This window comes from Electrophorus electricus, chromosome 10 (assembly GCF_013358815.1).
Source record: "Electrophorus electricus isolate fEleEle1 chromosome 10, fEleEle1.pri, whole genome shotgun sequence".
NCBI lineage: Eukaryota > Metazoa > Chordata > Actinopteri > Gymnotiformes > Gymnotidae > Electrophorus > Electrophorus electricus.
Window position 1 is genome coordinate 17,936,641 of NC_049544.1, and position 24,408 is coordinate 17,961,048.

Here is a 24,408-nt window from a genome sequence, read left to right on the forward strand (position 1 = left end):
ACAATCACCTCACTCTTTCCACCAGTGCTCTTTGTGTGCTGAGGTGGTGTGAAGGGTAGAAGGTGGATGCGAGGGCTTCCATGGGTAAGTACCAGGCGTAAGTGGCTGGCACTCTGCAGTGACATGCCAGACTCTGATGGGTAGGTGCAACTTCTGCTGAGCTCCAGGGCCCAGCTACACAGTGGGCCTAAATAATTCACCAGCCTCAATATGTTCAGGTACGGAAGCTCCTCTGAAATGGCTGGCCGGTCCTCCACTTGTGAAAAATGATCAAACATGGACTCAGATGCTCAAGAACCTCTTTTCTTTCGCTGGTACATTCCTTCAATTCCCCACAGTGACTGGCAGTTACATCTCTCCCCCCCCCATCCACCTTTTTGATTCTTCTGTCAATAATGTTAGTTTTTGGGGTTTTTTTTGCTTTTTTTTGGTGTTGTGGAGTGGGGGTATTTTTTTTTTCCTGGCTTTTCATTAAGGATGGTTGCCATGACAACAAAGTGGCATGTCATGCAGCATTTCACCTTTGCTGTCTCACCTCATACAGCTTCCTCCTCTCAGAGGCAACATGGCCGCCAACGCGTTCACCATACAGATGCCCGATTTCACGCGGACTGCGGCCGGGGACTGACCTTGAAGAGGCTGTGGGAGGGTGAGGGAGGATGGGTGGTTGGTGTGGGGGGGGGTGACTCTTAATTCACAATCTGCTCCTGTAGCCCCAAATGGTGGATGCCAAGGTAGCACTCAGGTGAAACCGATGGGACTGAACACTGAAAGCTCGGCTCTGTCCCTGAGTGACGCTGCAAACAACCCAGAGTGCTGCTGGACAAGGCCCCACAGCCGGGCAGCTCTATCAAAATGCAGGCCGGGGGTGACCGAGTCACCAGAGTAAAAAAACAGGAAAAACAGGAAAAAAAAACAGACATACTCCAAATGAGGATGAGTGAGTGTGTAAGCTTATTAAAACAACTTCAACCTTAACCACTTTAAAACGCCTTTCATTGCAAGTTAAGTTTCAAATATGAAACTTTCGTCCTGAAAAAAGAAGAAGAACAAAAAAGGTCAGAAATGAATGCGCGTGGTGCGTCCGCTATCTCTGCTTGTCACTCCGCAGTGATGGAAGGGGATGAAAAATGCCCTCCAGAGACAAACACATTTGGGCTCTGTTTTCCACACTAAGGCATATCATAGAAGGCCTGTCGATCCTCCAGACAATGGCAGCGGGACCATGAGAGACCTACGGGACAATAACAGGCAGCCTGTCACTGCTGACGGTGGGATTATTTACCTTGACTAATGCATCTGAATAGGAAGAGGAGTGGAAGCCATGGATCAAACCGCCCCATAATCCACCAGGGCCTACGCAGTGATGGACATGTCTATTATGTCAGATGGGGGACGGGGACCCTCTGCGGATCACATCTAGTGGTGTTGCTGGAAGACATCAGCAGGAGGAGGGAAGTGTACATCCTGACAGGTTTGACATTGATTGTTAGAGGCTGTTTTGTAAAAAAGTATATATACGAAAAACAAGAGTGTTGGAAAGGATCTCAAGGACACTGGAAATTATAAAGCATGCTTAGTTCAAAAGAGACAGAAGGCATTGTTTCAAATTTCACAGCATGCAAAGAACAAAGAGAAACTCAAAAAGTTCCACAAGGACAAAGGCGCTATACCTCTTCGTTTATCCATCATACAAATTTTAGCTGCTCTTCAAAAATGAACTAGCTAAAGGATCCTGTGGTGTGACTTTGTATAGCAGTAGTGTAGATATTGGACTGCAATTCTCAGTTATTAGACTGCAAAACTATAAGAAGACTGCTGAAAAATGAAGTGGAGTGTTGCATTATTTGTACTGCTGTGATGTGAACAGCATTTTTGTGGCTGTCCCTGGGTCCACTGAGCCAGATAAAAATGCCTTAGGAGAAAAACTCACAGCTCCTCAACTGCAGCTGTCAGCCACACATCAGTGGCAAACCCAACGCTGTCACTCCAAAGGACGAGCTCAGTGCTTGGCTGGGGACAGCCGCAAGTCAAACCATCTCTTCAGCATCAGAGTTCTGGCACAATCCCCTGCACACCAGTGACACAGAGGCCTCCCCTCTTCTCAACATCACAGTTAGGCCAGGCTAATGAACTCCAAACTCCAGCCACAGACGGCGACTTCAACAACAAGTTACTACAAAAAAAGCAAAAGCAAAAAAAGGCTCTGAATGAAATCTAAGTCTGATTCCAGATCAGTGTTTTGCAGGAATACATTTCTGTCAGTTCTGATGAAGCAGGGGGAACAGATGATGTGCAGAGCAGGGCCTTGGGCCACGGAGGCTGCTGTTAGGACTCATTAATGCGGATAGCCCCTATGGATCAGCGCCGGATTGTGGTTCTGGCGCTGGGCCTGCTGCTCTGACAGGTCATTATGGTGCCTCAAGCTGGGACCAGCTGCAAGGAGGCCCATAGCAGGCAGCCGGTCCTCTGTGTAACGCTCACACTGCCTTTCTCCTCCAATTCCAGACAGCTGTGAGGCGCTTCCCTGATGCCCTTGCATCTGGATGATAGGTGGAGCTGCCTCCAAAAGGTTGCACAATGTATCGTATATGTATTGTCACAATATTGACCTACACGGTACTGATATTGTGGAAGTCTGCTATATGCAAATGAGCGACATATCAGATAATGTTTCAGTTCATGCTTTGAGCATCCTGGCTAATCTAAGAAATTCTAGATGAGTGTTTTTTTATGGGGTTTTTTGTGTGTATTATTAAGCACCAGTGTTGGGGATAATGTGGCAGAAGAAATCTAACACATTAGCCTTATTGTAAAGAGGTGTGGGAGATTTGCAAAGTAAAAAAAAAAAAAGGTCGGACAGCACTTGTATTATATGTAGTAATTTATTTGAGAATGGACAAAACACAAGACTATATTTCTGGTCATAATTACCTTTGTGCAATTTGGACCTATTTAGCTTTGCACTAAGAGATAGGTTAGGCATAAATTTGCGCTGTTCCACTTGCACAAATGGAGTCAATCATATGAGTACTGTCCAACCTTTTCTATGTTTTGAATTTACTTATTTATTTATTTGTGGATTCATTATATTAAAAATAATAGTTTCAGGAGTGTAGCCTGTTTACTCATCTTTACTTTAAATAGATACCCAAAGTAACACATTCACAAAGCATCTGGAATAATAATTTAGTATCACTAAATCTAGGGACAAAATGTCATGTTTTTGTGGATTGGACAGTTCATCACAAGGCTGTATGATTGAGTACAAAGCATAATACATGTGGAATCCTGTATACAATAATATAAAGACAATATAATATTTTGCAGCCCTACTTATCAGCCATCTCATCCATAACCAAGAAGAGCATCTGCATATATATCATTTGCATGATTTTATATATATATATATATATATATATATATATATATATATATATATATATATATATATATATATATATATATATATATAATGCAAATGATCCATATCAGTAACAAATCAATACGCACTGTGTACTCCAGGCTTGTGTTGGCTGTGGGTAACTAATGCGCAGAGATACTATCTGCCACTTTACAGAGACAGAAGACGTTGGAAGAGGAAAAAAACCACAAAACAGCAAAAATAATAAATGCTCAGGTTCAGAGCTAATCGATATGAGCTTGGGTGTGGGTTAATCCTACCAATTGTCAAAGTGAGGGTGGAGTCAGCAGTGCAAGGCTGAGTGGGGCAGGACACATGAAGGCAGATGGTATTGATTTGCTCCACCGTTTAAACAAACCTGGGTAATGCAATTTAAAGTGTATCTGACGACCAAGGAAAAGCTATCGTTTCTCAATGCTGCAAAATAAATTGTAATTAGACATTGGGGCTAAAGATAAGGAGGGCTCCAGCACCAGGTGGTGCACTTTGAATCTATCAGCTACATTTCCCCTGACCAGTCATAAACGGCTGAGATTATTACACCTCAGATTATGAACCCTTCCTCCCACCGGGGAGAGGGGGAGGGGTGTTCTTGATTGGCAGTACTTGTTGAAAAAGGTTGTGGCTCTCCAGAAAATGAAAAGAGCGCTTAACCCAGAGATGGCTCTAAGGGAATGCTCATCCACCGGCTACAGAGCTAGGGTTGGCGTAGCGGGCACGGCTGTGCTGGGGTTGGACTTTAATAATACAAAACCAAAGACTGGGGATTTATGAGCTGGCCATTTGGAGCGCTGCAGAAAAGAGTGCGCTCCATCAGAGAGTCCTGAATGGGGGGTTAGTAATGGCCTGCCAGGTTCTGGGAGGCCACAGATAAAACGAACAGATCCTCTCAGCCCATATCCGCCACTAATTAACCAACATGTGTTGCCTGCCAATCAATTTGATGATACAAGGCTGTACTGCGCTATTAATACACTCCAGACTCATAAAGTCCCTTTAAACAAGTGTGCCAAAAGGGTTGATATTCAAATCTGCCAGCAGTGTAATGCACTCAAAATATACAGCATATATGCATAGCAAACACCCTTCTCCAGAGACATTTAAAGCCATGTTGTCAAGCGTCGGCCAACGCCAGGGGGTGACTGAGTAGTAATTAAAATGGCACTACGTTCATCCTGCTTTCTCAAGAATAATTCCTTTTGAGTTATGGCTTTAATTGATCTTGATTTAAGGATTAAAACCTCATGTGGTTGGCCCGCACACATAAGACTTGCGATATTAACTTTACCACACTGAGGAAATGTGGAGGATTATATCAATTTAGGGTATTAGAGTTTGGCACATAGCTGATTGCACAGTGAAACGGAGGTTAAAGTATTGATTTGCTGGTCAACGTACCGAGGAGGGCACTCCCCTGTTGCCTGTGTCCTCTTAGACTGAGGCTATTGCTCCAGATAAATCTTTCACTGAGTACAGCACAGGCTGAATGTGTACAATCACTACAGGGATGTTTGGGTCATTTTCGAAGATATGAAACCACTGGTTATTTGGACTGTGCATTGTTGGAAATCTTTTAGTGTAATCTTTCTTAAGCACAAGCTGGCTAATTAATGATTTGTCAGACAGTGAAAATTGCTAACCACTCTGCATGTGTCACATTTACAGCACATTATGTGTCTGGTATGGAATATTAAATCTTGGAAAGCTAGCATGATAAATTTTAGATGGTGTCACGTCAATAAAAATTTTATCATAATTACTGACTGAGCTTCAACTTGCCATATCCTGCTTCCAGAGCTGCAATAAAGATATGCCTCCTGTAAGAAAGCAGCTTTTGCTGTCAAATGAATCAGCTCATCAATTAATATATAAGGTTCTATCAAATCCAAAATACACACATGTACACTAAATCACCTGACTGTTCCTTTTTCTGAAATTGTATTTACATTTTGAACAGAACTATACTAAGATCGGCTCCTTGAGTTTCTTACCCATTGCGCAAGACTGCTGCTCAGTGCCCACATGCCCTCACATGTACTCTCATCCCCCAGACCCTCAGCCTGGTGTGGCGTGTGAAGTGCTGGCACTCTTGTAACCCCACAGTGGCCCAGTGCCCTTGTGTAGCTTTCCACCTGAAGGCCAGCTTTGTGCTGCAGGCATGAGCCAGGCACTGCTGAGCTGCACCGCACCTGTTTGGGATGCGGCAGGGGACAAAAGGCGCATTAGTTATATTAAAAAAAAAAAAAAAAGGAGCTCGGCGGGAACCGTTTTTCCCCGTTCCTCTCAGCGTGCACGCCATGGCCCTGGGAGATCTGAGCATAGGATTTATATATTTATCTTAGATCGCCTCTGACAGTTTTCTGCAGTCATAAATTCTTTACAGCTACACAAATACCACTGTGGGGAATAAGCAAGGTTACTGGACATAAGATAGGGCCCCGATTTAGCTGGAGTTTCTGACAGCACACAAAGAATAATGAGACAAAAAGCACATCAGCCCTCCTTCATCTTTTGCCTGCACAAGTAGATCTAAACCGTAACTGTGCTCCGTGATGAGCAAGGAACCTTTTGTCCATATGTAGTGCATAACTGTTCATTCCTGTGAAGTCAAACCAGCTCATGGAAGAGAATCTCTAAAATAATGCATGACGCTTGGCAATGTCTGGTTAATCTAACCACACATGATGGTCTGGAATTTTGTAATGCATTTAGTTTCTTTGCTTTTAAAAGCAACTGCCAGTGTTGTAGCATTTCAGTAAACACGTTTGCGCTTGTGTGTGCTCATAACAAGAAAGACCACCATGGCTGATTAACTGTTTATTCAGTATGGGCACGTTCCAGCAGAATGAAAAGCTCATTACCCTGGCCTCTTAGGTTGGACTGAAACCATGACCTTCTTGCAAACTCTTATCAAAGACATTAAACATCAATTATTCAAATTAATTACTTCAATTCGGATCCAAATGTTACTCATTCAGACAACTTCATGAAACTTGCAGGATTTGTATGCATGAAATATGTATGGTAAAGCTATCAGTCACTTCAAAATGAATAAGCCCACTCTGGGATCGACATATTTACTCTGGAGGTAAAAGTGATTAGACACAGAAAAGGTCTTTAACATGACATTGTAGAACTTTTGATACTGATAAGTTCAAGTTGAAGGCAATGCTCTCCACTTTACAAATGCAGCCATCTAAAAAATACATACAGGCAATTTAGTTATAACGAGTGTGATTTCAAATAAAGTGATTTTGTATTGAGTTCATGTATTAATCACAACACTTGGCCAGTTAGATAATAAATATCACACAAAGTGGCTATGCAATAAATATTCACACAAACAAAACTTTCCCAAAGCAGTGAGAGGGAACATCTCAGAGGATGTTGTATTCAGTTTTGCTTCTGATTGCACAGAACTGTCATACCGCCATATCACAGTTTGGAATGTGTGTGGATCGCAATGAAGGGTTCCTGATCTGTGTGGCTGATACTAAAGTGGGCTCGGCCACTGGTATCCACGGTAACCTGCTTTCCAGTACAATGACCTTCTGTCTTCTGGCCGGAGATGACATCACAATAGGTCCCAGGAGCAAGACCAGTCTTCAGAGTGGCATCTAAAGGACTGAGATGGTAAGATTGTAACTGCCCAATTCAAAGTATGCATCCTAGTGAAGGTCAATTTAAGTTCTATCCTTTACAGAACCAGGACACTGAAGCATTCACTTTCACATTAATTTTCTGTGGAATGTAAATTAGAACATAAGCATGGTCTGATATAACAAAATTTTCTCAAGTTCACTGATCAATAAAAATGAAAACCAGTGCATTTGCACACTCACCATTCATCATTATTGATGATTATGAAGCCACGATCTCCACGTCCAAATGCAATCTGGTTGGCTCCATTGTCCCACCAGTTGCTAAAAGGCTGCCCATTCACTATACTGCGGAAGGAGACCATATTCCTAGATCAAGCACAACAGAATGGCATGATTAGGTATTGCTAGGATATGTACTCTAGTTCAGGATGTAACCTTTGAATCTAGTCTGAAGCACAGTTTAAATATTTGTCCATGGCAGAAATTCTCACCTGATCTGGGGCCAGCGGTGTTCACAGACCCACCCATCTAAACAGCTGCCCACTGGACTAATGGGGACAGGCTTTGTAGAGCCATCGGGATAACTAGGAGGCCCAACCCAGTCATTCTCATCCTGGAAAACAGGAACATTGACTTCTAACATCTCACACTAATGACAGGCCATGATGGCTCACATGATCATTATGGTTGAAATCACTAATATAACTGGTTATAACTGGATTTGCAGCCAAATATGCTTTAATTAATAAAGTGGGGCAAATTTCATGGCTACATGTATGAACATAGAACTAAAAAGGCAGGTCATGTTTTGACCTGTGAGGTTATAAGCATTGTGGGGAAATGATTCGAGCTGCTCAGTTTTGGTTTACATTATATTTTGGGTATATTCCTCCTGATTCTCAACACCTGCATCATTTACTTGACTCACTGTTTACAAACCCACTGTGAGTAATAGGTAATTGAAAAATAAGTAGTGATTCCATTCTTTACAAACAAGATAAATGTAAAGAAAACATTGGGAGCATCTAGTTTTCAGTAGTAAATGTTGTTTTTAAGCATCTTCACTTTCTATGAATTTGAGAATGGTATTTCCTCCAAACTTCTTACAGAATATGAACTCTAAGTGACTTTAAAGGAAAAAATTCACCCAAAAATGAATGTAAAGCAATGCAATTAAATAAGCAACAGCAGATAAGATCATGCTAACTAGCATTCATTTAGGATTAGTACTTGGAAGTGTGGAAGTGTTCCTTTCGGGGTGAACCACACAGACACCTACTTTTCCATTCACAATGTGCCGATCCCAACGGTAGCTTGACATCACTCTGGTCATTCCATAGGGATGGGCTAGCATGAATGCCATGGCCATTTTGTAGAGTCTTAGAAGCAGAAGGAACAGTGAAGTCATTTCTCATTCAGGTGTGTTGGTTTTTGCTGGTACCAGCCGTAGAAGCAAACATGGCTTGATGGTGAGAGGATAGAGCTCCTACCTGGGCTCCCAGAAGGTCAGAATGGATGCCCCACCAGCCCCATGACCTCTCTGGTTGTCATGGTTATCCACAAACACTATGGCTTTGTCAGAAGGCATCAATCCCCAGCTCTCGCCCCAGGTCCTGTAAAGAACAAGAATTCAGACTGGCCTTGGGAGGAACATGAGCAAACCTGTAACAAAATAATGTGGCAGATAAACAGCCAGATAGTTCAGCTGTGGAATGTACAGTGCCTTTAGAGGTGGAGCTTGGTTATCCTTGAAGCATGATGTACCTGAGATTAGAGAGTTTATACCCGTTCCGTTTGCGAAAGACAGAACCCAGCAGAGTGCTGTATTTGAACTCTGTAACATGTCCAAGCGAGTGGTATTCACTGGCTTTAATTGGTTCATCCCCCAGATCAATGACCTTGAATAAGAACTCAAAATTACCAGTCACATTTTTTAAAAATCTCCAAATAACTAATTTCATAAAGCTGGATTTAGGGCTGCACAGTACGTCAATTTTTAATTAATTATTGCAGTATTGATCTGTGCAATCTGTGTACTGATATCGTAGAATGCTGCAGTATGTAAATTATCCTTCTAATAAATCACAGTATTTTTTACTGGCTGAAGTGTGCATCCTGACCAATCTCAGCCATTGCAGATGAACGTTATGTGAGTGATTTGTTAAGCCAAGTCATTCACATAATTCAACAAATGTAAATAACTTCCATCAAAGTAATGTAGGCTGATTTGATCAAGGTTGTACTGATCATCAATGTTTTTAATGTACTGCCAAGCATACTGAAATTACATCTTAAATTACTTGATTAAAAATTAAGGTCAAAATCACAAGGATTACAATGTGCTAGAGAGGGCTCTGTGGCCTAACAAATGAAGACTGAACCTTACTTCTTGATAAATGAGAGGCTTGGAGCCTTTCGGAAACCACTTTGGACTAAGGTCACGGAGTTGTCCATATATGACCTTCAGGTCATTTGGCCACATATGCTTACAGGCGTCCACCCGAAAGCCAGCCACACCCATGTCCACTAGAGAATTCATGTAGTGGATGACCCTCCCACGCACATGCTCCTTCTCCAGTGCCAAATCAAGGAGACCGAGCAGACGGCAGTTTCGCACCTGTGCGAACGTGTTGGTTAAAAAGAGTGTATATGCAGGGCTTAAAACAGCTGCTATACATTTCTGCATAGTGAAACAAACCTATTTACACCTTTGTCCAATGGTATTCCTAAACAATGATCTTTCATCGTTCCCTAAATTATACCTGATAAATGTCTTGGTAATTCTCAATATTGCCGCTCCTGCTGGTGCATTTATCATCGTTGAAGTCGGTGGCGGAATAGGGCACAGATGGGAACTCCTCTCGTATGGCATTGAAGTATGAGCCACAGGTCGAGTGCCTGCCCTCCCCTGCGTCCGATGCACACATGTGATTGATGACAATGTCAGCATAGATCCTCACCTGCAGAAAATGCTCACGGGTTCATTTCCATAACAACACAGTGCAACACCGTCTCTTGCCACACATCAAATTGTGTCAGTCCACCATCTTGGGAGCACAGACTGGGTCATTAATGTACTTTGGATATTCAAGACCCCAGCAGATAGTTCTGCTAGATAAAGCTGCTTGAAAGAGCTGTCCAGTTTATCTGGCAGTGTGCTAATTGTTTTCTGAGTGACTGTCAACATATTTAAAGAGTTTGTACCCCAACATTGTTACATCTGGTGATCATGTTCTTCAGCTCTTGTTCTGTCCCAGATCTGGAGCACAGATTGTAGCTGACTGGCTGGTACCTCTCCCACCATGGCCTGTGTGGTTTGGAAACCACAACATGCTCACTGGGAGGAGAAATCTGGTAGAGGAACACAATTATTTTCTTTCAGCATAATATACCATGTCCCCAACAAAAAATCATGTGCTTTTAAGAAAAGATCTGATATAGGAAAAACTGACTTTCCTCTCTTCATGTGATAGTAGTCTATATTTTATTAGTAATGCATATTTACTCTCATATAAAGCCACTTGACAATGCAAGTCAGTATGCTTACCTGAACTCCAGCAAAGCCATTGGGTGCCAAATATCGCTCACACTCATCCGCAATATCTGACCAGCGCCATTCAAATAAATGGACAATCGAACCTCCTTGTTGGGAACAGTACTGGGAAAAGCCTAGTCCAAAACCCAGTGCCAGCAAACACCACTTTGCCTTTACCTAATCACAGATGGTCAGGATATACAAGAACACACCTGAGCAGCTTATACACATTACCAGTAACTCATGCCATGCAACTGCAATTCCCTATTTGGATTTGAATTACTGATACAGAGCCTATGAACATTCAAGCTTGGAGGTGGATACCTCAGCATTGTACAATATTAAGAAATGTTTATCTGTAACAATACATAATACATAAAATCTTTTCACTCCATTTAGAGTAAACAATCTTTATACAAGTATCTCATGGCAATGTCCTGGTATTTGCCCTGGAAGTCCCCAGAGTAGTGCAGATTTAAAAGCCTTACCTTCATATTTAAGCAGCCAGTGGGATCCACATAAGATGAACACCGTGATGATAAACAGTGTGTTGTTGATGGAGCTGCAGCACACCTACCCGTTTACTGGGGCTGGACCAGATTAGGCCCAGAGCAGGGAGCTAAAGTTACACATGCAGCCTTACCGCAGTGAAGCTTAGCTGGGACACACATACACACCCTGGCCCTGCCACACGCAAACTGCCAATGGTGGTTATGTAGCAAATTTACACCAAGACCTGGAAGTACTAGGGCTTTCAGTTGTCCAAATGCATTTTCTTCCTTTTAGCCTTTTCTGATCATCAAATACCTGATACTTGCCTTATTATTCCATTATAAAAATAGAGAGCAAAGGTAAAGAAAATCTCAGCACAAATAATCATAGCACATTTTAGTCCTCTGAAATGTTTTAAGCCTAGAGCCAGTTGCTCATCTTCCCTCTACAACCCGGTGCAGTGGTGTATACTCCATGTGCAGGAGAAAAGTGTGCTGGAAATAAGAGTGCAAAGTCCTGACTACAAACAACACCCAGCAGCCTGCCCCCGCCCCCGCCCCCCACAGAGCAGAGTCAAAGCAGTCAAAAACTGATCGGCTGCAGCCTACTCCTTAGCATTTTCCTTTTGTTTATTTGAGTGTGTTTATTTGTTTGTTTGCTTGCATGCCGTCTCTGGCTCTTTTCTGTATTGACACCACCATCTGTTGCAATGCCTCTCAGAGATGAAATGGCTTTTGGCTAGCTCACTTTCCAAACTTACGCCCCATAATGCAGCCTTTCCTTAGCACTGCTGTACAATAATCCACAACCAATAAGCCATATTATTCCACTCTGGCTGGCTATTACAGTTTATCTTTGAGACTGAAATGAGAACACTTAGTCAAAATCAACACCCAGAAACAAAGCAAAAATAACTAGCAATCTCAAGATCAAAGACATCAGCAAAAATAGACATTTAGAGCAGCAGATGTGAAATATTTATTTTTATTTATTTGCAACACACCATAAAGTAAGTCAAATACATAAAAATAAGTTTTACATGCGACTTAATTGCAGCTTTTTTTTTGCTTGAAGACACAGGGGACTCATCACCTGGGGACTGGAAGCAAAAGTGAGAGAACAACACATAGAACCCAAACAGACAAAGAGCAGGTGAAACAGCACCCGTCTTTCTCCTACCTAACACATACTTCATGTGGACTGACACAAAAATAAATAATCAAACAACTCGGCACCAAACGTATTAAATCTCTTTTCTTAAAGGATATGGATGCATAAGGATACAAACAGTCCTGCAGGATCATGACTGAGGCATCTGATGTGCCCTCAACATCTTCAACAAGGACAAATGTCGAATTGAAGTTTTGCGAACAAAATCAAAGCAAAAAATAAATAACTAAATAAGTGCTCTCAGGATGCTCACCCTGCATCCTCGCACAGAAACAGCTGATTGGGTCAAGCTCCCAGCGCATTTCACACATTCTCTTACTAATCTTTATTTTCAGGGATTTAACTACTTGTTGCTTGCTTTCAGTATGTTCAACAAGTGCTAACACAGCAGTTGTTTACTGTAAGTGCTCATGTAGGTGTAAATTAAAAATGTATGAACAATGTTAAATTATTACAAATATTGGGATCACTGCTACTTCTGCTCACCTGTTTCACGCTTTTTGGCTCTTGTCCGCAACTCTGTTGCCTCCTGTTTGGGTCTGGCCGAACGGGCAAATTGCTGGATTTTGAGTTAAGAGTAAAACACACAGTGCAAACTTACCCAGCACCCTTTGATTAAAGCTGGTAAAGGGCAAACCTTAGCAATTAAAATTCATGGCACATCTGAAGAGACGCAACTGGCATTCAAACCTCATGCCCATTCCTTTTAAGCACACAAATCAGCAGCAGGCTGAAATGGGCTTCAGAAAATCACGGCCAGGTGATCCGCTGACATTTTCCCTGAACAGGGAGCAATGAGTGAGTGAAGGATACCACCACAAGGGGCTTGTCGTGGAGGAGGAATCCATTGGTGTCCCTCAAGGCCTTCTCTGCACTTTTCTCACTGGGGAGGCCGATGAAGGCCTGACCTTTCATTCGGCCCTCCTTCATTAAAACTATATCAAACCTGGACAGGCCAAACACAGACAAGCCGTATGTTATTGCACAGATCCGTTAGCTGTTGTGCGTCCAGGGCTGCCCAGCTCCAGGCCTACAGACCTGCCACCCTGCTGAGTTCACTTGGCTCTGCACACCTGGCTGTAAGACTCTCATGCTGCTGAAAGGCTTTAGTCATATGTGGCGTGTTCCGTTTGGCTTGGAGATAAACCCCTGCATGGCAGTAGATCTCCAGGACTAGATTTTGGCACCCTCGTTATATGCTATGTTATATGTAGTATATAACATATATATACATATATGTAGTATATAACATATATATGTAGTCAATATCTGCCATTTTCCTCTGTGCTAATATTCTTCTGCCCCTTGGATACACCAAGTACCTTGTCGATGAAAGTTAAACAGCCTTTGCAGGGTACTCTACACCTGTTCTTGCACACATCGAAGCCCTCCTCTTTTTCCAGTATTGCTGTGAAGCTGTACAGTTTCTCTGATTCCCTGATAACAGGCAGGTGAAGCTGAGGCTCTGATTAAGGCCGACACCCAGCCTGGTGCAACTTACATGTTTCTCTCTTCCTCTGATGAGGTGTCAATGTATCTCCCATAGATGTACTTCAGGTCCTGAGGTAAAGACACGAATGAGCACATTTGAGCCGCACATTCGGGTGTTGTTTAATTCAAGACTCGAGGATGTTCACACAGCATTCTGGTATCCAGCATGAAACACCATGTACTGGATGTAATGAATTCACAAAGGTATAAAAGTGAATGCAGAAGTCTTTTTCTCTGTGGGGCAATGTCAGAGTTTGGCCTCCAGATGTACTTACTTTTTCTTCTACTTGTTTTGCAATGTTCTTCACATAAAGCCTGCAGGTTGGTTCCCCTGGATCATAATTCTTGAACACGGACATTTTCTTTATCTCTGACAGACACCAAAATGCATATTACCAGCATCACTGAGTTTCTGATAAATTCATATCAGCTAAAGCTCTCAATATCATGAAATATCTATTCTTATACCATTAGAAATAACGTCACACACACACCTTTATTAAAAAGACATATAAACTCCTCATACACATATAAACAGATTCATCATACACATAGAAACAGATTCTGTTATGACACTGTAGCTTGTTTATAATCAACTTAGTGATTCTTAAATTGATCCCTTCTGACATGATGGTGAACATCCTATTTCAAATGAAGTGGTATAGTGTTTCGAAAAACGAAACAACCATCTTATTTGTAGTTTTGTAGTGTATTTGACATTTCGTAGGACAAAATGTCCAAGGTAGCAAAATGTGTACAACTGCTGTGTACAATTTCCTATGTAAAAGAACTGTTTTAAAACTCCCATACCATCTCTGGTGAGCCTGCCGTCTTCTAGTTCCCTTCTGGAAATGAACTCAGAGGGGATGACCTCTGGTTCCTCACCACTCTCCTCCTGCATGCTGGCCTGAGTGCTGGGGTACATCTTTCCAAACCCCCCGGCTCCAGGGCCCAGCTCTGCTGGGTCTGGGGGAGGGGACCATGAGCAGAATTAGGACAGAAAATGCCACACAGTGCCTGCTCCTATAAAACCCTGAATCATGTGTGCAGTCACCCCCACTATTATTAGTGGCCATTTCTGATTCTCTCATTATTTCTGAAGGAACTCCATTGTTTTCTGAGCCAGTATGAACAGACTGGTACAAGTTTGCCATTATAATGGCTGGATAATTATACATGCTCTGACTGCTAGTAACAATAAGTGTGGCTGGTAATAGCAGTTCACCAACAGATTAGAAAAGCAGCAGGTGCAGCACTGTGGTGATGTCAGAGCGGACACACCAGGCGACAGGAGGCCAAACAACTGCCTCCATCCCGAGTATTCAAAATGGAGCCCTCCCAGGCGAACCATCGGAGGCAGAACGTTTTCAGCAGGCACTTAAAAGGTTACACTCAGTTCTTTCATCCTATCAGCATTTCAGATGATGGAGAAAACCAAAAAGGAAAAGGCAGCATCGATGCAAACCCCAAAGGTCTGTGCCTTTCACTCTGTCTGTTGGACCGGTCTTTTACAGTGGGAAGGTTGTGTTGGGTGGGGGGGGTGTCTCTGTTCCATGGTGCCTACTCTCAGAGGCCTGGGGAAAGTGCAGGCAGTTAGCAGTAAGCAAAAAGCTAAGAAAAATTATGAAGACCAGTGGGCCAGTACAAATCCTTCAGAAACGTGTTACACAGATCTAGTGTTGTGTGTGCACCAGAGCAGAAAGCCAGAGTCTGCGTTGATAAATTCCCCTCAGAGAACTGGATCTAGTTTTCTCTATATATCTGTTTTTAATCCAAACAACACTGTCTTATCCTCTTCTCTTCAAAATTGTTTATCTGTCCAAAGCTAGAAGAATGGAAAGAACTACCTTACAACATCCATACTTTTACATTGTTAGGAAAGCCGTTTGTCTGTGCATGTTTGACTTGGAAAGCCATACCTCATTCTTTTTTGCTTAAGGTGAATGTTTATGAGCACCAAACTCAAAATGGCAATCCTACGATGCTGCGCAACATCCTGATAAATTTCCCTACAGTTCAGTGGTCGTCTGACAGGAATTGCGATATAATGGTGTGCACAATGGTGGGCCACCAGGAAAGTCATGAGCACCAGCATGGAGCCAGTCCTCGAGCCCACATGCCATCACCACTTCGGCTGGAGACAGCGCCAAGCAGTGCCACCCCCTCCCCCCAGCTGAGCTCCTATTCTCCCAGCTAATTGCCATGTTAATTAAACAGGTTGTCTCAGGAAATGGCTCATGGAGCTTGGGTCTCTAGGCAGGGTGCTCAAGGAGGTGTGACATCAGCAACAGAAGGAAGAGGAGGAAAGGATGAAGGATGGGGAAGTATGCAAGGATACCCCACAGGAAGTGCAGTCACAGAGGCTCACCTATTTCCTGCTCCAGTGGACTCAGATCCTGGGGCTGGTCGCACAGCTCCCGGACAGTGGTGGACGTTTCTGAAGAAATGTGAAACTCGATCTTCTTGGGTCCGATTGACAGCGGCTGCTCAAACACGTCCGACGGCTGCAGGCCTGGGCCTGGAGTGCTAGTAATCAGTGAAGACTTTACTTTCTGCATTTTGTCTGGGGCTACCATATGCCTTCATGTCCCCATACCCATCCCTACCACTGTTACAGAAGTTCACTTTCATTCAAACATTTCATCACATTTTACAGGCATAAAGAGGGAACAGCACTGCCGAATGTCATGTTTCGGGGAATTGTGGCTGCATTTCCACATCTTAAAATCAAGTCACAGAAACAGCCATCTTTTGTTTTCTGAAAGCTGGGTGGTCTTTTTCTAACTACTGTGAGCTCTGCTAGAAGAGTGTGTGCCATACCTGTGGGAGTCTGGTTTGGGAGCGAAGAGGAGATCTTTCAGCTTAGGTTTCTTCCTCTTGGAAGCAGTCTTTGGTCTCAGGGGTCTTTTAACTGGCTGCTTAACGAGCCCCATCAGCCTAATCATCCTGGTTGAAGAGCAGGTGGAGGACAAGAGCAACATATTAAACATTTATGTCTATCGAGCACAATGTAAAAACCATCGAACAGAAAAAGAAAACAAAATGTGCTGTTTAAGTGTGCTAGAGTACTATGGCTCAATGGAGCCAGACAAGCAATCGTTTATGGGTCTGAGGCTCGCTGCAACTGCAGAGACAAACAGCGCTAGGCAATTTACACAAAGACAAATGAACTCACATGTACAATTTCCAAATACAAAGAGTCCTGATGTGCAGGAAACTATATTGTCCAGACAAGCAGTACATTTCAATTCAGGAAACACCTCACACATGCCAGTCATTTTCCTCTGGCTTATCCAGGAACAACAAAGATAAAATGAGGCAGGATTTGTTGCCTCTTTCCATTTACATTATGCTCCCAACCAATCAGAGCAGCTTCCTTCAATTCCTCAGTGAAACTGCTCCAGATCAAGATGTCAGTGATGCTAAATGAAACAGGAGTGTGTGTGTTTGCAAATCCAACCTTTCCTTGTCTTCATCATCTCCGCTCTCGTACTCAGACTCCTCGTTGGAGGCCTCGTCAGCGCCCTCTGGCAGGGGTGGGTTCTCTGGGGGAAAGGGGGGTGGCAGGGGCACTAGCAGGGGCAGCAGGCCATGAGCCAGTTCAAACTGAAACAGTGCACACAGGGGGATCTTTCAGCACCAGCTCTCAGCCATATCCAATCATCTATTTCAGCCCTGTATTCCCCAGCTGTGCTACAAACTGATACTTCAACCAGAACACACTGACTGTGCCTATAAGCATGCTGTGTTGGCACGTGACAACTGGATTCAGAATATTCTGAAAGAGAGCCATAAATCCACACGAATCAGTGTGAACATTCTATAGACTTCCCAATCAGTACACAGGCACCACCCACCAACGCATCATCTGTGTGTGCTGATTCCCAGTTAAGAATGTCGAATTAGTGGATCCTGAATTGAATTCCGTTAAAATAGCACAAGTTTAGTAGCAGTAGCACCAGCAGTAGCAGGTGGACTACAAGAAGAACATATAGCACGCTGGGTCACCCAGTCTGGTGCAGAGCATTAGAAGGGGGCCATCTCACAGGCTTACCACTGGAGGACGGGCTGTGACAGGTCCAAACGGACACGGCAGGCTCATCTTATTCATCAAGTGAAGAACCTGTGGAGGAGAACGTTCAATTGCTCAGCTAATACAAGAGAGCAGCAGACTCTCTGTGCGTTTGTACATTTATTTGTATTACGCCTCTTTACACCTGCTGTTATGCGTCTCTCAGACACAAACAATAATTGTGACTGTTGCTCCATATGTAGGCAAGATTGCGGTGTGGGAATATATTTCCCAGCATCAAGGAGCTGATCGCCAATTCAGAAAACCTTCAGCAGTGCTCGCAAACAGAACAGCAGAAAAGTGCTAGCACCATCATGAGGCCTAATGAGGAACCACAGCTGCATCCTTATTGCTCACTGAAGAGGAACGGCTTATCTCAACAGGGAAGACGTCAAATCCACAACCCATCTTTTGCAAGAGTGTGTTCATATTTTGTCCAATATCCAGCCAAGATATTTCTTATTTCATCTTTGTAGTGTGGACTCAAAATCACACTTAATCTGTAATATTCTGATTCTGATTTTAAAGGGAGGGGGTTTACATATGAACAGTGTGTGTGTGTGTGTGTTTGTTTACGGATTATAATTTAAATGAAAAGATATAGCTTGTACTCACTTGTACATAAAACTTGGGCACGCTCAGAAGGGCGTGTGTGATGTTTGTCACAATCGCGCTTGAAGGAGGAGGGTATAAATATTTCAGCGTCGGGTTTGCTTGAAATTTCAGCCTGCAGGGGCAGAAGCACGTTGAGCATGTGAGTCTGGGCCAGGCCGGACATCCTCCAAAATAATCCCTATGAAGGCTCGCCTAGCTACCCGCTGCAAATGTCAAGCAGACAGCGTGCAGTCGGAAGCATACCTCTATTCAGGGACAGGAGCGACAGGCTGGAGGTGTATGGGAACGAGCCCATTCAAACCCCACATAGTGGCAACCTCCTGCTTTACACCACCGCCCAAGCACACAGCAGGAGAAGGTACAAGTTAAAAAGCAAAGGACACTGTTCCCGTTACGTGGTTCCAGCACATTCTGCCATAAGCGAGCCTTCCACAGGAACTGCTTTGATTTCTGCTCTTACAGGAGGCTCTTAGGAGGTCACCGTGGCGACCACTGGCACATTTTCCTGGACCCTTTCAGCTGTGCCTCTGTGACTGGAGCTACGTGTCTCAGCCGTGTCTCTGTCTCTCCGAGCAATATCAGGCCTGACTCAGCCACAGGCTTATCCAGAAACAAGAATTCAGACAAACACATTCAGGCATCACTGAATTCTGAACAACAAGCTATACTAAAGAAACAAAGCAACAAACAATGAAATAAATAAAAAGGTGGAAGTGATGAGTGTGAATGAAGGTGATGTGAGCGCAGTTCTTAGTGAAATTACATGGTTGCCCTCAGCCTCTTTATCAACTGCCACCTGGGGCCACCAAATGGCAAGAGCAGAAGGGCTGTCAGCGCGGAGCAGACGCAGCAAGACCCGGCCTCGCTATCGGACATGAGGCTGTAGCTGACAGCTAGCCACACACACACACACACACACACAAAGAAAGAAACATATGCATGCACACTAGCACACTCACTCTCTTGCTCTTTCTCCACAAGCCAAAAGAGCTTAACAGTCTGCAAAAATAGCAGAGCTACTGCTGTGTTCATGTGTTCTTGCTCAGAAAACAAACACAAAAGAAATCTCTGTGACCCTCAGACAGAATTACACAAAGTGCCTGAATGATCTATATATCTATATCTATATCTATCTATCTATCTATCTATCTATCTATCTATCTATCTATCTATCTATCTATCTATATATGTCTATATCTATATATATATATATATATATATATATATATATATCTATATATATATATATCTATATCTATATATATATATATATATATATATATATATATATATATATATATCTATATATATATATATCTATATATATATATATATATATATATATATATATATATATATATATATATATATATATATATATATATTATTCACCAAATTAGGTGAAAGACTGAGAAGTATATTTCTCTATGTGAGCTAAGACAGGCAATTTTGATAGCACTGTTTTAGTGCTGTTAGCCTCCAGTTCTCATTTGTTCCCCTTCAGTTGTGGTTTTACTTATTTTTTTCATGACATATTTAGTGCGATTCTGTGTCTACCTGAACTATGTTTGCAAAATACATTTTACAAAAGAATGTTAAATAACTTCGAGAAAATTACATTAAAATATTTAAAAATGATAATATTTTAATTTTGCCTATGAAGTTTATTTTAAAGCACTTCAAAACACAGCTACAACATGTAACATGGCCTAAACTCATACACCTAACATTTGAGCTGGCAGTGGAGCACATATTTACTCTGATAAGAGCATCTGCTAAACGCTGTACACGTAATTATAAACACACATTTCTTTCTGGGCACTAGGCTTCTGTGTAATAGTACCATTGTACAGCTGCATGTTCTATCAAAAAGGAAGACTTTCAGCAGTCTTGCCAGGTTTTCACCTGAGAGATGGCTAGGATGCCTTTAACAGGAAGCTGACGGCAACTCTCACTCATCCGTCCTGAGGACGCCGTGACGGCGTCTGCTTGGCCCGCACACATGCGAGAGGGCTTTCACACTCACCCGAGACTTGGAGCAATGCTGGTATCAATAAGAGAGACAGATGGCTGTGGAATCTCCTTTTTCTCCTTCCCATCTTGGTTGTCAGCACACCTGAAATGGGAATTTCTGCTATTAAACCACACACACCTCTTTTTTTATCAAAGAAAGAGGTGGTACAAAGAAATCCACTGTGAAAAATGTTCCTGATAAGTTCCACACTATGACAAGGCTGAGACAGATTTCAATTCGAGCCTCTGCAGAAAACCACACTAGTGGGATTGAATTGGGATGTGGTTACCTGTCAGGGTGGGGTGGGCTGTCCAACACAGTGACATTATCTTGATCTTTTGCAAACTCAACGACTAGTGTATGACCCAGAATCCTCAGCTGATGTAGTCTTCTCAGGGCCTGTGGAAGAATGTGAGAGGAACCACCACTTACACCAGCGCAGAAGAGCTGCAAACTATAAAAACACCCAGAAGAGCAACATTTGAGCTTTACCTTCGAGGCCGCAGTCTCACTAGAAAAAGTGGCGAAAGCAGTGTGTTTCTAAAGGATGAAAACAACAGTTAAGACAAAGCACAGCAGTTATCACTCATATCAACTCAATCATATCACTCAAGAAATCAAAACAATAACAAAACATTTAAAAATAAACAAACAAATAAATCTAATATGTTCAGACTTACTAGAGGGCCCTTCTCAGAGAGCACGCGGACCGAAGAGGCGCTGAAGTACTTGAGCAGGTCCTCTGCCTCGCTGTGGCTCAGCTCGGCAGGAAGATGTCTCACTAAGAGGGTTTTGCTCTTTCTGATGTGCACCTCATCCTCCGACCGTTCTGCCATAGCTCGCCTGGAAATGCAGCAAAATACGGGTCTTTTTTACATATATTTCCAGCAATAGCATTTAGAATAATTAGTGATTCTAATTGTATTTGTTTATTTTTTATTCATTTGGCCATGAATTGACATTTTAGGGACTTCCTATATTTCACTGAGGTAGAAATATGACATACCAAGAAGTCTGTTCTATGCCAGTTCTATCCCAGATCAGATTGTGTTCACATACCCAAAATATCTGTCTTTTGCTAATCTGCTGACATGCCCAGTTTGTGATAGTCATCAATGGCCAGTTTCTGACTTCAGAAATGGATGTAAATAAAACTGTCTGGACATTACTGGGTGGCATACCACTCCATTAGAGACATAGTCACATGAAAAGACCATGCAACCACCTGAACCCCAACAGTCATGCCACTATCACACAAGTGTCAATGAGTCACTCAAATAATATCCACTCAGCAGTGGTCAGAAACTGAGCAGTGATAACCGGTGAAGGAGGTGCCTGACTGTACATGTCAAAATCTGGGTAGTTTGTAATTATAAACACATACGATGTGTGTATCTGAAGTGGGCAGGGATGTAGGTATACGTTTCTACTCACAAGGCTGGTGAGTGCATTGTTTGCTTGTATTCCTCTCCTTGCTTTGAACTGTATTAACCCTTTTAATAGTCACCTAAACATTCTGATTACAGTGACTCCTATGCAATAGTCTCAATTATATGTTTTTATTTAGTAGAAGTGGTAGCTCAGTGGTTAAGTTACTGGACTTGTAATTGGAAGGCTGCTGGTTCAAGCCCCACCACTGCCAAATTGCTGCTGTTGAGCTCCTGAGCAAAGCCCTTAACCCTCAATTGCTCAAGTTGTGCTCATTCATAATTGTAAGTCTCTTTGGATAAAAGTGTCAGGTAAATGTAAGTTGTCTTAACAGATGTCATTTATGGATTTACACTATTACAGACCCTGTGGAGTGTTTAAACCTAACAAATCTATATTTAATTGTATTATTACTGTAGGCCTTTGACGATATGAAATTACACAACACTTGGCTAAAGGTCATCTTTGGAAAATAGCCTTCGAATGACCGAGTTTGCAGTAATTCCACTCTTGTTGTAGACTTGGTGTAAAACATAAGAAAAGCATAAGTGGGTGCTAAAGGTGGGTATACTATGAAGAAAGTGTTTACGACTGCTGCTTATGCTATTGCCCGTGATCACAAAGTTAATGTCGCGGCCTTATGTTACTGACCTGCCAATAAAATATCATGGGTAATTAGCTATAATAGCTCCGAGTACCAGAACAAATGCGAACACTCGAGTTATTGAATAAACAAGACACGAAAAAGTCTCCACGATAAAACAACTACCCAACTAGCTAATACGTCTGTAGACGATACGTACCATGCCGATATAGTTACATATCCCGACCTAGCTAGGAACATACAGACATCATAGGGTTGACACAGGAAAATACAGCAAACTAGCTACATGGAAATACTGCCGACATACAGCGAACATTAACTCGTTAATGCTAATGATAAGTTAAGTTAGATAACCTATCCAGCTAACTAAGCTAGCAGTTAACTTAACTAGTTAAGGCTTGGTAACCTAGGATAGCTAACCTAGCTTAGCTTGTTAGCTATCTTACTCGCTGTTTGTTAGCAGCCCAGCCTGTTAGCTAAAGGAATATATATTTAAAAACACATGCAATTAGTAACGAAAATCGCCTTTAAATGAATCCAAAATGTAGAAGTCTAACCAACACCAGCAACGTAAACCAGAAAAACGAAACATACTAGCTCTCAAATACCTCGTTTTACCTGGTTAAAATTCGCTCCGAAGTCCTCTCTTCGCAAACATCGAGGGCGGGGCGATCACGCCATGTCTAACAGTTCTGATAGCTCATTGGTTATCTACGGAACCGCTCCTCTTTAGACTTCAACGTTTGGCCTATAAAGGATGTCAATCATTATTGGTCAAACCCAAGAATTTCAGGAAAATAAAATTGCCAGTTTTAGCCAATAGATGTCAGTGTATGTAAATTAATGATTTTCCACGCTCATACTCTCTAGTTTTCAGTAAAAATATAGTTAAAAAGGAAATTACCAAACAAAAAGAACCTATTACGAAAACGGAACCTTCAGTCTGTCAGTAACATCAAAAAAGAACCTTCAAATAAGAACCTTCAGACTATCAATAATATCATAATTTGACCCTAAGGGAAAGGATGTGTAGTAGCTGCAATCAGAAGTCAGTCCCGTTTCTCTATTGTACACTCTTTTCGGCTACATACAGATTGGCTAGGAGTATAATGAGTATATCTGACAGGATATATAATTCAGAAGAGGATAAAATGTATTATAATAGGATTTTAGTAAGAAATGCTGTTTTAATCTTTTTTTCACCTTGGTCTAAAACGTCTTGGAACCACTACTCACTGTTATCTTTAATAAAAAAAAATGCAATGCATCATTGCGATGCTTAATTACAATTATCACTCAAACATTACATTGGAAAAATAGCACAGTGTAGACCATAGACAAAAACTTTTCTTTTCAGTAAAATCTTCACAGCTGGAGCCTTTTTAGTGCTAAACTGCATGAATGGAATTGTTCCAAACTAAGGAGAGAACCCCCAACTTTTTAAACGTTATACACTGAGAACCATCACTTGAGGACTGACACTCTGTTCATACAGACCCCACTTGGAGCTCTTCCCTTAAATGTTGTCGGGGAGCCTCCAAATTCCTGTGCAAATGGACTCGTCTCTTTGCTTAAAACATGGGCATTCCTTACATGGGGAGACAATGCCGCCTTTCAGCCTGGCTGGCCCAGAGACTTCCCAGGTGAAGGTGGAGCTCTGGACACCCGATCCAGTCTGAAGCCTGTCCTGCAGTGGTTGTAGTAGAGTAGAGGGGGGCACCGAGGGACCACCCCACCAGTGGGTGTCCAAATTGGACTGGTCTAAACCTGGCTTCATCCGCCCTGAGACGTGGGGACCATCCACAGAGCTGATGCAGATTTTAGACTGTGTTATCTGGTCTGTTTTGGGATCTTTTTCCCTTAACGTTTATTTAGGATTTATATATATATATATATAAATGTGTGTGTGTAGAAATGAAGTATAGAAATGTATATAAATAAATAAATGTAAATAAACATAA

At 42.3% G+C, this 24,408-nt stretch overlaps 2 protein-coding genes across 6 annotated transcripts; both read right to left on the reverse strand.

The window, feature by feature from the left end:
• Positions 1-6,228: 6,228 nt before the first annotated feature.
• Positions 6,229-11,590, reverse strand: LOC113584546 (alpha-amylase 1-like). The gene is made up of 11 exons (XM_027021531.2): positions 11,050-11,590; positions 10,574-10,738; positions 10,231-10,377; positions 9,789-9,986; positions 9,413-9,643; positions 8,791-8,924; positions 8,517-8,639; positions 8,306-8,405; positions 7,518-7,639; positions 7,267-7,392; positions 6,229-7,049 (listed from the first exon to the last, which is right to left on the reverse strand). Exons 1-11 carry the CDS (start codon positions 11,053-11,055, stop codon positions 6,860-6,862), a joined length of 1,542 nt encoding a protein of 513 aa, XP_026877332.2. The 5' UTR covers positions 11,056-11,590; the 3' UTR covers positions 6,229-6,859.
• A 429-nt stretch (positions 11,591-12,019) lies between these two features.
• Positions 12,020-23,119, reverse strand: rnpc3 (RNA-binding region (RNP1, RRM) containing 3). Of its 5 annotated transcripts, none has more exons than XM_027021526.2 (16): positions 23,066-23,119; positions 21,096-21,258; positions 20,908-20,955; positions 20,705-20,814; positions 20,428-20,517; positions 18,402-18,513; positions 17,769-17,837; positions 17,175-17,320; positions 16,535-16,660; positions 16,083-16,240; positions 14,525-14,680; positions 13,990-14,084; positions 13,725-13,783; positions 13,037-13,169; positions 12,710-12,782; positions 12,020-12,386 (listed from the first exon to the last, which is right to left on the reverse strand). In XM_027021526.2, the coding sequence occupies exons 2-16, from the start codon at positions 21,249-21,251 to the stop codon at positions 12,229-12,231; spliced, it is 1,689 nt and encodes a 562-aa protein (XP_026877327.2). In that variant the 5' UTR covers positions 21,252-21,258; positions 23,066-23,119; the 3' UTR covers positions 12,020-12,228. The 5 variants fall into 5 exon arrangements, with proteins under 5 accessions (XP_026877327.2, XP_026877328.2, XP_026877329.2 ...); XM_027021527.2 differs by having other exon boundaries at positions 23,056-23,114; XM_027021528.2 differs by lacking the exon at positions 23,066-23,119 and adding an exon at positions 22,647-22,992 and having other exon boundaries at positions 12,020-12,152.
• Positions 23,120-24,408: the final 1,289 nt, after the last annotated feature.

What these genes read in the sequence shown, in the direction of transcription:
- LOC113584546 (XM_027021531.2), bottom strand. An exon ending in ATGGCTTTGCTGGAGTTCAG is followed by an intron (nt 10,378 to 10,573) that starts GTAAGCATACTG and finishes TTCCTCTACCAG; the next exon opens with ATTTCTCCTCCCAGTGAGCA. An exon ending in GGCACATTGTGAATGGAAAA is followed by an intron (nt 7,640 to 8,305) that starts GTAGGTGTCTGT and finishes CCTGTTTTCCAG; the next exon opens with GATGAGAATGACTGGGTTGG.
- rnpc3 (XM_027021524.2), bottom strand. Translation starts at nt 22,687, where the DNA reads ATGTTCCTAGCTAGGTCGGGATATGTAACTATATCGGCATG. An exon ending in CGGCAGGCTCACCAGAGATG is followed by an intron (nt 14,085 to 14,524) that starts GTATGGGAGTTT and finishes GGTGTCTGTCAG; the next exon opens with AGATAAAGAAAATGTCCGTG. An exon ending in ACGACAAGCCCCTTGTGGTG is followed by an intron (nt 12,783 to 13,036) that starts GTATCCTTCACT and finishes CTCAAAATCCAG; the next exon opens with CAATTTGCCCGTTCGGCCAG.